This window comes from Carlito syrichta, unplaced genomic scaffold (assembly GCF_000164805.1).
Source record: "Carlito syrichta isolate Samal-C Ts95f unplaced genomic scaffold, Tarsius_syrichta-2.0.1 Scaffold314850, whole genome shotgun sequence".
Classification (NCBI taxonomy): Eukaryota; Metazoa; Chordata; class Mammalia; order Primates; family Tarsiidae; genus Carlito; species Carlito syrichta.
This window is the reverse complement of record NW_007258946.1, coordinates 575904-588220: the sequence shown is the minus strand read 5'-3', so window position 1 is coordinate 588220 and position 12317 is coordinate 575904. Positions and strand designations below refer to the sequence as shown.

The following is a 12317-nucleotide window of genomic DNA, read 5'->3' as shown; positions in this document are numbered from 1 at the left end:
ACACCGCCTCTTCCCCGGGCGCCCGGCCCGCCCCAGCCTCCACGGTTAAGGGGGGAGGTGGAAGGCCCGCTCCTCCCTTCATGCCTGGAGCACCTCTGGGAGTCCTGAAGCTCCCTGCAGTCCCCAGGGGCTCCTCCCAGTCCTCCTGGGGCTCCTCAAGTCACCCCAGCGTGCCCAAGCCCCCTCCCCTCTCTCTCTGTGACTGCTCCATGCTCCACACATCTTGCCCAGAACTGAGCGTTTGGAGGAGGAGGTCCCATGAGCAAAACCCTCCCCCTCCTCAGGGGAGACCCGGTCATGTCATCCATCCTGCCTGCCCACTGCCAACCAGGCTGAGGGTGCCCTTCTGTTGGGTGGGAGGTGAAAGGCCCTGTCAAGGCTGTGTGACCTTGGGCGAGTCAGAACCCCCTCTGGGCCTGCTTCCTTCAGTGAAGGACACAGCTTAGCCTGACCTCTGACCAGCCTGGAGCTGCCTCATCCCCACTTCATCCAGGAAGTGCCCGGTGGCCACCCCCACCCCACCCCACCCCAGGGCCTGGAGTAGCAGTTCAGGCCTCTTCTAGAAGCTGTTTAGCTACGCAGCCACAGCCGAAGGCCTCAGTTTCCTTGTTTGCAAAACAGAGCCCAAACGGGGATGCTTAACATACCCTGGCCGGCACACCCCCAAAGGGCCCCTTGAGTGGTCTCCTTCCTGGACAGGACAGAATGCCCGGGCTTACCCCGGTGGTTCCTGCCTGCAAGAAAGGCAAGGTGGTGGTGGGGGAGGGGGCCTCCCTGGGGGCTGGCACTCTGCCCCCTCCCTCTGGAGAGGAGAGCAGGGATGTGCTGCTCTGAGAGCTCGGGGAATCGGCAGGTGCGCTCTGTTCCTGCCCAGGCCTGGCTCAGAGTCCACTTCTCGCCGGCATCTTCCCAGGGACCCAGTCTCCAGGGACGACAGGAAAGGCCCTCTCGTTTCTCGGAATTCCCACAGCCGGTGCCTCTTGGGCCGGCCTGACTCATGGCATTGGGCTTATCTCCCCGGCAGCCTCGAGGGCCTGGAGCCCGCCCCACACATAGTAGGGCCGTGTGAGTGCTGTCTGAGGTGGAGGAGGGGAGGGGGTCACACATGGCTGACCTTGAACTGGGGAGCCCGGGCTGCCGTGTTTTTAGTTCCTGTATCCAGCAGCTCCTTTCCCATTGGACATTTACGAAGGGGAAAATAGACAACCACAAGGAGCAGGCAGTTTTGCTTCTTCCTACGGTGTGTCCAGCGCAAGTGTGTGTGTGTGTGTGAGATTCTGAAAAAGCTGGGCAGAACTGATGGAGGACAATACTCACCAGTGTTGTCTCCGTCCCTGAGGCTGAGCTGGCCGCTGTGGAAGCAAGAACAAATGTTTCCTGAGCACCTACTATGCGCGCAGAGTACTTTCGACAACTTCTTACCATAACCCCCAGGAGGCAGCTGTTATCATCTAGGAGTCAGCTTATGACTGCCCCAGAGACAGAAGCAAGGCCATCCAGGTGGTGGGTGGCAGAGTGGACATTAGAACCCCCAAACTCAGTCTCTCAAGCAAACCACAAGTGACTCCCAGTGCAGTGCTCACTGCCTTCCCACATCGTGCCTCTCTAAGAATTGTGAAGAGTATTTCTGGAATGAGGTGAGCAATACACCCAGTCATGTCTATCAGCCGCTGTGAAAATATAAATACGGAACTAAGGAGGGTCAGGGGGGCGGTGGGGGCTGGATAGAGAATTCAAACCACTGGACCGTGAAGAGAAGAAAGAGGGAGAAGCAGGAGGGGGTCAGAGTGGGGAGGAAAACAAACAGGGGGGCAGATGAAGACAGGGAGGGAGGGAGAACAAGGAAGCAGTACGTAGCAAGAAAGAAATAACTTGGATTTGAGAAAGTAAAGGAGAAAGACCGTAGGGAGAAGAGGGGAGGTTCTAACGTGTCTAATCTTTACACAAATGCAAAATGCTTGCTCAGGACAATAGGGAACCAGAGGCACTGAGTCTGGGAAACATAATAGAAGCATTAAATGGACTCGGAGACAGGGTACCTCCCTGGTGTGAAGGGTGACGACACAGTAAGGCTGCTGCCCGAGCCTCGTGGGTCAGCGCAGGGAGCTGTGAGCGGGGCCTGGCTCCGGTTTCCCTCCTTCCCTGGCCTGGGCTCCAGCTGGACAGGCAGGGCTTCTGTGACATACAGAGGCCAGACCTGGGAACCTGAGCGAGCTCAGGTCTCAGGGGCTGAAACTGTTCCGGGAACAGCTCTGCCCCATTGACAGGAGTTGGCTTCCAGGTAGGGAAAACTGAGCTGAGTTAAAAATACCAGCCCCAGCCCCTGGGTCACTTAGCCTGGGCCTTGACAGTCACCTCTGTCCCTCGTGGCTCGTCTGGCTGCTCCCCATTGCCCCCCATAACTGTCCTGACTACACGGTCCCTGGACCTTCCAGGGGGCCTGGCTGCATGGCCCCCTGGCCCCGGGGCTCCAGCCTGGTCTGACCCGGTTTGTAAAGACTAATGATGGTGAGGGTGGAGAGGACCCACCTTCTCAGAATTGGAGGGAATTGTTGTGCACACAAAATGATTTGTTCCCTCTAGGCTTGGCACCAGTTTAATATCCAGTGTGGAAGACAGCAGTCGAGTGTACTTTTGGGTAAGACACAGAGCTAGAAACTACCCTCTAGAAACCCCCTTGGTCCCCACTCCCACTTGGTTGATGAGATAACCGAGATCCAAGAAAAAGAACAGCTTGCTCAAGTCAGTGATGGGGCTTGACTTCTAATCCAGCCCCACCCTTTCCTGTACACCCATGAAGCTCTCCCAGGGGTCTGAGCTGAGCCCGGGATCCTGAGTCCCTTGGGAATGGCTGTCAGGAGGGCTCCCACCAGCAGGAAGGCCAGGGCCCTGGGATGAGGCTGGGCTGTCTCCCTCTACAACCCCAGCACTAAGAGGAAATACGGCACCTTCAAGCAGCTGTCCAGCAGCTGAGGACCCTGTGCTGGATGCACGAGGCTTGGGCGTGAGGACTATGTATCCTGGTGATGCTGTCCACCAGGACGGGGCTGGGTTGAAGCAGGTACCTGTTATTGCCTTCGAGACCCTGGATTAGGAGGCTTTCTTCCAGTCTGCTCTCATGGTGTGTGGCCTTGGCCAGTCCTAACCCCTCTCTGGCCTCAGGTGTCCTGCCTTCCCATTGACAGTGGCGAGAGATGCTCTCAGCTTGACTGCCTAGGGCATTCAATATCAAGTTGATCTGCATTTAGAACTCCCCAAATGGAGGCCCTGCAAACTCTGATACAGGACTCTCGCTCCCAGTCTGGGGCCTTCCACTCTTTTACCTCTGGAAAACCAGCCATTCCCTCATCGCCACCTGGTCCAGTAGGTTTCAAGAAGTTCTGTTTGCAGCCCTGATGGAAGGGACACAGTGTCTTGGTTGCAGGCACATGCCATCAGGGTGGCCTGGTAGAGCAAGCAACTGGGGAGAAGAGCTGACCCCAGGAGATGGCAGAGCCTGAAGGGGCTGGGGGCTGGGGAGGGTTTGTCCCTGGAGTCAGCCTGGGCTGGGGCTTGGGGACTCAAGAGGTTCAGACATACCCATCACCACTTGTCCCAAAGGCTGTGGGTCAGGCTATCCCCGTGTGGGCCTGGGGCCACTCAACCTCAGGGCCTCCTTCTGGTGGGTGGTCTGGGCCTCCTGCCATCAGCCATAGCTCACCCTGAACCAGCAGGGCCTGCCACCACCCACGCCACTGTCCCTACGCTGGGTCTCCACAAGGACAGCCTCAGCCCACAGGACTAGCTCCCCTGGTCTCCACGACTTCCCTGGAGGACACCCTTGTCAGTTCTCCTCCTCTCTCCATCTCACCCCATTTGGAAAGATTTATATCTCCCATATAAACTGTACTTTTAAAAGAATAATTCATGTGCTCTGTTTGTTATTCATCTAAGGGTAATCAGAACAGGGCCAGCAAGGCCCACGGAACTGCTGGAATTTCAGCCGAAAGCAGACACTGTTAAGTCAGGGCACCCTTGTCCAGGGACCATATGAATCCTTCTGGAAGCGTTGAAATAAGAAAACCAACTCAGGACTACTCAGCATCTTGGATGGAAATTTCTGAACTCCAAGTTTTTGCAATACCTCCAAAGGGCTAAGGGCTTGGTTTCCCACTTAGCCTTTTAGGGCACTAGGGTAAGCCAGCACTTACTAAGCACTTCATCTATTCCAAGCCCTGTGCTAGGTGATTTGCATACGTTAGCTTCATTAACTGTCACAGCACACCAGTGGGGTAGATACTGTAATCAGTCTCTATTTTATAAGTGTGGAAACTGAGGCTTAGAGAGGATGACTTGCCCCGCGTCCCATAGATAAAAAGTGGCAGAACCAAGGATGGAAAGCAGGTAGGTCTGTGCAGCTACAAAGTCCCATCCCTGAGCCCTGTGTGTCCCCAGTGTGCCCTCCTGACTCCCCTGTCCTCGGGAAGCCTTCCCACAGAAACCTTTCTCCAGGGACACCTCCCTGCTTGCACAGGCAGAGAGCCCTAAGCAGGCTCAGAAAATGGGAGGCCCAGGAGCAGAGGCAGGCCACTTACCTGCGCCTAAGGGGAGCCTCAGCCCCATGGTAAAAACACAGCACATAGCACACATCTAAGAGGCCAGTGGCTGAGGTCTGGCCGCAGCCCTTATGTAGGCATGGACATTTCATTTTTATTTCACTGGATGCCAAACACAGACCTGAGAGGCAAGCTGGGTTCATGATGCACATTGAAGAGGAGGTCCCAGAGGAAGTGACTTAGGCAGGGTCACACAATGAGCATGAGGCAGAGCTGTTCCCTTATACTCATCTGCTGTGGAACCAACAACCTGTGTCACATCCATCCAATGATCCTCCCATCTATCTACCATCTACCCATCCACTAATCCATCCATCCATCTTCCTATGTCCTCTTTCATTCAATCCATCCCTTCATCAACCATCCATTATCCACCATCCATCCATCCGTCCATCCATATTCTCATGGCCCATTCATTCAATCGATCGATCCATTCATTAACCATTCATTATCATCCATCCATCCACCCATCAATCTCATGTCCCCATCCAGTCATCTATTAAGCTACTCATTAACTATCCAGTATCCATCTGTCCACTGCCTGTCCATCCACCCATCCACCCACCTTTCCTTCCATTCGTTCTTCCTTCTGTCTATCCGTTCATCCACCCATTACCTAACCTTTCAACCATCCTTCCGTTCATACATCTATTCAACCAGCCTCCGATGCATCTGTCCTGCTACACGAGAGATGAAGTTGGAGAGACTAGAAGGGTAAAACTTGAAGAGCTTTGAAGAGCAGGTTGCACTTGTCCTGGAAACATCATTTAGGAATTTCCTAGGGAGAGATATGTTGCCCCACTGAGATGATGAGCTCATTGAGACATGGTCTTCTCTGGAATCCCCACCCCAGGGCCTAGCACAGGTCTGGGCACATGGTCTATGCCAAACACGGGGGTGAAATGGAGTATGACAGGACAGTTTAGTCTTATCAGACAAAGCCTGTGACTTTGCATAGATACCCTTTCTAATGAGGGAGGTCTAGGCCCCCTTTCCTGTTTGATACCATCTTTAAAATGCTCTCATGATAAAGACTTGAAATGATCTTTAAGAAAAAAGTCAGAGAGAGATAGACGGGCCCTTGACCCAGCTGATGAAACTGAGATCTAGGGAGGAGGAGGAGCTCACCAGAGATCTCCCCGCCAGGTCTGGATCCTAGAAACCCGGGAGGTCTGCATGGTTTTCTCTCTGAGGCTTGGGCCCCTGTGCTTGGAGAAGCTGAACCCCAGCCCTCTCCTCCATCCCACCACCACCACCAGCCAAGACACGCAGCTGGTATTTTTTCAGAGTCACACCCACTCTGTTGCCTAGAACCCATGTTTTCTAAGATGCACCCAGGGCCCCACCAGGAGGCCGCCTTTCCCCTCTGGGAAGGGGTGAGCCACTGGGAGGCTGAGCCATGCAGAAGTATAGCACTTCACTATAGAATTAAATGTCAGCTAAAAAGAATGGTCTGGTCATCAGGATCACTCAGTGCCCAGCGGGCAGGTGACACCGGGGTTCTCACTGTGATTCCTGGCCAACATTCCTGGGCAGCGGTAGCCAGGATACCTCCTTGTCTGAAGGCCTTGACCTTCCAGCCCAGCTACTGCAAATCCTGAGCCATGAATGACCCGGAGGGGCATACCTGGGTTCTGGCAGACAGGAGGGCGGTCAGGAGCTGGAGGCACTGTCTGGGGTGGACTCAGGGTATGGGGATGAGTCAGGGGCCAACCCACCCCTGGAACCTCTGAGGCTTGGTGGATCCAGTGCCAGCTTCAAAGCCTGTGACTCAGGCTCGAACCCCTCACTCTCTCCATCCCGTTGTGGATAAGTGCCTGGAGCTGTGCCAGGCCAGAGGTACTTCGGGCAGGGGTTGAATAGTCTGGGGTCTGGCTCTGTTGCTCACTAGCCATGCGACCAAGGGCACACCATGGTATTATCTTCCTGAGTGCCAGAAGCCACATTTGTCAAAGGCCTCTAAGAAGAAGAGTTGTAGCTCACAGTGGCTGAGAGGCTTTCTGGGGGCGCCGATGTGAGAAGTGGCTTATTGCCCAGCACAGGAGGCTCTGCCGCCAGTCTCTGTCCCCTCTTCCTTGCCCATTATGGGCTGCAGAGTGTGTGTGGGCCTTGTGTTATGGACACACTCCTGGAAGGAGTGGTGTGTGTGTGTGTGTGTGTGTGTGTGTGTGTGTGTGTGTGTGTGTGTGTGTAGGGTGCTACTAGAATTGTGCCATCTTCATTTCGTGGGTCGAGTCCCCGCAAATGGCCCCTTGCTGCTCTGGGTCCCTTAGGCTCTCCAAGGCAAGTGACCACCCTTGCTCACTCACCCACATTTACTTCAGCATGCCATACAGTACCACACCAGACAGGGAGTGTGCTGAAATTTGGGAGGCTTCTGGGCCAAGCTGTCTTCCTACAAAAACCAGGCTTCAGTCAGCAGAATGTGGCATCAGGATGAAGCACCTTACAAAGTCGAAAAGCCCACCCTGGCACGGCGCCTACTTGGGGTCCAACCCCGAGCTCTTTCCTGCCTCATCCCATCAAGGCAAGTCTGGATGTCCAAGCTTTAGCTTACTAGACCATGGGGGTCCGCTCCCCCGAGTGCACAACCAACTTGCCCCTCGCCTCTGTGCAAGCTGGGGCCTCCCCTCCTCTTTCTGCCCATTCTTCAAGATCCATCACAAATGTTACCTCCCCCAGGAAGCCTCCCAGCTCCGCCCAAGATACCTCCATCATTCTCACTCAGAGCCACCTCTCCTTGGGGGTTAGGCTGGTGGCTGAGGGCTCTCATTCTGGTGCCCGGCTGCCTCCTTTTGCATCCAAGACCCACCTTTCACTCACGTGTGCTTTCCTCTTCCTGTGAGTCCCGGTCCCTCATCGATCAGATGCGTGTGGTGGTGGCGATATGTCTGTGGAGAGGCTTAAGAGAGAAAGGCTCCAGTCGGTGGTGCCATTACTCTCATGCATGACACCTGGTTAGAGAGCACAGCCACGTCCTTGTTCTTCCTTCATCCTTACAGCAATAACCCTTCAAGGCATGTCAACCCATCCATTTCCAGATGAGACTTTAGACTCCAAGAGCTTAGGTAGCTGGGCCCGTAATGATCAGGGTTCCAATCCAGGCCTCCGTGTGACCTCAAGGTCAGTGCCATCCCAATGTGTCTGCCCTTCCTCGCCTACACTACCTCCCCCAGCCCCCAAGCCCTCTTCCAGATCATCACATGCTCAATGTGGACATCTTGAATTGGAACTGGGGAGGTCAGTGAAGCTTTCCTCCTGGTGGCTACTCTTCCTCAGTTTCCCCAGTCTACATTCACTGGGTCCTCAGCTCCAGGACCTGCCTCTCAAGAATTAGGAAATAAGATAAAGTCTTCTGGACAGGAGGCAGCACACAGGTTTGGAAAACTGGGTTTCTAGCAGTGCTTCTGGGAGCCTTCAGTGGACAAATGAGTTCTGAGCCTCTCAGAGGGGTCCCCGAGATGGGAAATGAGGGCGCCTTGGGTCCAGGAAGGTGGTTCCCAGACTGGGAGGAGAGAAACATGGAGTTGTAGGCTCGGTTCAGTGCCCAGCTGGGCAAACCCCTTTCACCTGAGCATCAGCGTGATGCTTTGGAGTGCCTGGGAGACGGAAGTGTGAGGTCAGCCGTGCCCAGAAAGACCTCTTCAGAGCCTTCTGCACCCACCCGGGGATGTCTAGTGCTTGGCCTGCACAGGGTACTCAGAACTGCTCCGTGATGCGTCTCCATCTTAAGCAGAAGAGATGGACCATCTACTCTCCATCGCCCCGCCATTCACTGAGACAAGGCTGGCCCGCGGTATTCCCAGCACTTTAGGAATTCATCATAGCTACTGTTTACTGAACCTTTCCCATGTGCCAGACGCTGTTATGCTATCACATTTAATCATTGCGGTGGGAAACCACTTACTAGTAGTCCCATTTGACAGATGAGGGGCCCAAGGCTCAGGGAGGTGAAGTGACTTGCTCAAGGTCATTTAAATCCAGGCCTGCCTGCTTCCTGGCCTGCATTCTTAACTACCATCCTGACATGTACATTTCCTTTTTTTTTTTTGAGTTGGACTCTCACTCTTCGCCCAGACTGGAGTGCAGTGGCCGCTCCCGGCCACCACAGCCTCGACCTGCTGGGCTCCGGCGATCCTTCCGCCTCAGCCTTCCAAGTAGCTGGAACTACAGGCACGCACTACCACACCCAGCTAATTTTTAAATTTATTGTAGAAATGAGATCTTGCCAAGTTGCCCAGGCGGGTCTTGAACCTGCGGGCTCAGGCAATTCACTCACCTCAGTCTCCCAAAGCATGGGATTTCAGGCTGAGCCACCGAGCCCGGCTGCATGTACAGTTTCATATAGAATCATCATGGAATGCACCTTATTATTATTAATTACCCTTATCTTTCAGATGGGCAAACAGTGGTATCTTGTCCAAGGTCACCCATCTACGAGGAATTTGAACCCAGGTCAGCCTGAGCTCTTGGCCTGAGCCCTCAACCTCAGTTTGGATTTTCCTGTCAGAGCCAAAGAGTCAGCCAGAGCAGGTTCTGAAGATCATCAAACTCAGGGCCTGAGTCTGGGTGGAGGCAGCAAGAAAAGCCCCCTATCCTTCAGCCTGGCTCCGGGGCCATCAGTGGCAGGAACTCTGGGAGCTTGGAGGAGAGGAGCAGGCTGTTTGCACAGTGTGTTGGTGAGAGGCCCTGAGCAGGTGGGCACACAGTGGGGGCAGCACAGGGCAGGCCAGTGGCGGGGTCCTCTAGGAGGAGGAGGTTTGGGTAAGGTGGGCCTGAGTCACAATAACGAGATTGGATAGGGAGCTGGGATGGCCCAGTGACCTCACACTTACATCTAGGCCTGGCAAGGAGCTGCTGGTCCAGGCGGGCCTGGGAGCTCAACCTGGCAGGACAGGCACATCCCCTCCTCTGCTGCCCATAGCCAGGGGGCGTCTCTCTGTGAGATCAGAGTGTCTCCTAGGCTCTCTGAGGCCTTGTGTTGCTGGAGCCTCCCAACCCTGCCAGACTGGGGAGAGGGCTGGTAAAGGAGATGGAGCAGGGGCATTTCACTCTACCCCTAGGATGTGTGACCTGGGACAGGCAGTTCCACCTCCCTGAGTCTTGACTTCCGCTCCATCCTACGAATTCAGGTGAGGAGCTCACAAGCTGAGGATGCTTGCCCAAGCCCAGGCACACAGCAGGAGCTCGGGAGAGGTGAGTAGAAGAGGGGGCAGGCAGAGAATAGGGGCCTATAGCAGACTGGCTCTGACCACCCTGGCTGCAGCACCACACTTGTGTCCTGGTTGCTGCCTGTGTGGCCTTGGGTAAGAGCCTTCTTATCTCTGGGCCTCAGTTTCCCAATGTATCAGATGTAAATAATAACTCCAGACTCTCAGGAGATGGAGGATAATGCCAGAGGGTTCCTGAGAGCTCTTACCACCACTGTGGGCCAGACACAGAGGAGAAGGAGCGTGGGAGCCATTCCTCTGGACCCAGATGCAGTAGGTGAGCACCACTATGGCTGCCTGGAAGACATGCCCGGGAGTCTTGGGAGACTGCCACTGCTCCCACCCAGCATTCCCCATGACTGGTTCAGAGAGGGCGAGGGCTGCCAAGGTCACACAGCAGCCAACTGAACGGATTCACTATCCAAGGGGTGGGGGCTGTTATCTCCCCAGATAAGAGGCCCCAATGGGTTTAAGAAGTTCTCGTGGTCTCAGATTTGGGTAAAACCTGGGGGTGTGAAGGGGTGGGCCAGAGCCTGGCTGGCTCAGGCTGACCATAAAGCCGCCACTTCTCCCGGCACCTCCCCAGCCTGAGTCAGCCCGTGGCTGCTTCTGAGTTCATCACCAGCAGCCCAGCCTTGGAACCCAGGCCTCGGGCACAAAGGAGGTCTGTTCTAATGACCTGGTGATGATGACACTGTGTGGGGAGCTGTGCCCACGTGCCAAGCCCTCTCCCGGCCTTCATTCATCTGATCCTCCAAGCAGCTCTGAGAAGTGGGCAGGGAGGGGTCTGGGAGTGAGGCACAGAGAGGCTGCATAAGCTTCCCGAGGTCACACAGCCATGAATAGGAGAGGAGAGACTTCAGGCCCCAAGGCTGTGCTCTCCGCCATCAAGCAGCCAACATGCTGAGCACACTCCCGTGTCAGACCTGGGGCTGGGGCTGTGGGTCTCTGGTCAAGCTGGGATCTGGGGAGAGGGACCACGAGGGCATCCGAGTTTGCCTGGGACAGCGAGCTGGGAGTGGGGAGGACCTGGGATGAAGGCTTTGAGCCTGAGGCCAGTTTGTGCTCTGTGCTGGCTCTTTGATGGCTGAAAGGGAGGGACAGATAAGGAGCTGCAGGACCCTAGAGGGAAGAGTGACACCACTGCCTGGGGCTCTGGAGGGCTTTCCAGAAGAGGAGACTTTGAGTGAGGCCATGGAGGTGGAGAAAGCTTTTCTGGCAGAGGGGTGGCATGGCAAAGTCCCGTAGGTCTAGAAGAGCCTGGAATGCCCCAGGAGCTGGCATGAACAGCTTGAGGGATTCAGTGGTAAGAGAGGAGGTTGAACACTAGACCAAAAGGGTCTTGAATACTAAGTTGAGGGACTGACCTTTGTCCTGAGGTCAGAGTGGAGTCAGAAGAAATGTGTTGGATCTGTGCTGTGGGGTCTGGACCAGGTAGTCCCAAATCAGTGCTGATTGGGGGCTGTGGGGGGGTGGGGGGGACAGGCTTCTTTCCAAGGCCTTCCCCGAACTGTCAGAAGGGCCCCAGCTGGGTCTATTTTGGCACCCAAGAGCAAGGCTGGCCGCCTCATTCCTGCAAGCTCAGGGTAAGAGGACTTCTCTGGTGCGCCCGGCACCCCCATAGCTCCCCAAAGAGCTCACTTTTCCTGAAATCAAGCTGCAAGGGGATAGGGGGCCAGGCTGGCAGAGGCATCCTGGGCAGGCACCTTCTCCCTGCCTCACTCTCCAGCGCTGACAAGCGCAGACCCTACCGGGCACGGGCGGCTCCGAGCGGCGGTCCCCTGACTGCCCTAGGGACACCGCCCCAGCCTGGCCCCGCTTTAGCTCCAGGCTTCAGCTCAGCACCTCTTTGTACTGTGGCGTGGCCCGTATGCCCCGGATGAGGGTGCTGCGACCAAGGCCTGTCGAGCCGAACCGTCCTTTTCCCTCTTCCCCCCACCGTACAGTAATACTTGGATCTTCACATGTAATTCCCCCAACAACCCCTGGAGGGCTCCCCTTCTGCCGCACCCACTTGATGTCAGGGTAAGGGAATGAGGCTTGGAGAGGTGAAGCAAGGGACAGTTGGCGCATCCGGGGCCCCGTGGACCAGCGTCAACCACCAAGGGGCAGGGGGCATGGAGGTCCCCCACTGCGCGCCGCACCCTGCCTGCGCACTTGAGGGGGCCCTCGTAGATTCTGAAACCTCACAACCTGGGTTCAAATCCCAGCTCGGCTGCGGGCCAGTACCATGACCTCAAGCAAGTTCGTTTCTCAGCTTCCTTATCTGTAACCTCTCCGTGCCTCAGTTTCCCCATCTGAATAACGATGGTGACCGGACCTTTCTCATAGGGTAGCTGTGAGAAATTGGTTGAGATAACTCACACCACGTCCTTACAGCCTTGCCTGGCACATCGCACTTGGCAGACAGGGAAACTGAGGCCGAAAGAGGAGCGGGCGTCCCTGCCGGGCTTCCCCCGGCCCGCCCCTCCCGCACCGCGGGCCCCGCCGCCGGGCTGGCCCTGCCCTCGCG

General features: G+C 55.8%; 1 protein-coding gene across 1 annotated transcript in view; it reads right to left on the bottom strand.

The window, feature by feature from the left end:
- EDN2 (endothelin 2) overlaps positions 1 to 1502 on the bottom strand; it is a gene marked incomplete at its 5' end in the record, with an annotated part of 6524 nt that extends 5022 nt beyond the window's left edge. The window contains one exon of the mRNA XM_008072106.2: positions 1477 to 1502. Within this exon, the coding sequence (XP_008070297.2) occupies positions 1477 to 1502 (26 nt within the window). The remainder of the gene's footprint in view (positions 1 to 1476) is intronic.
- Between the last annotated feature and the right edge of the window lie 10815 nt (positions 1503 to 12317).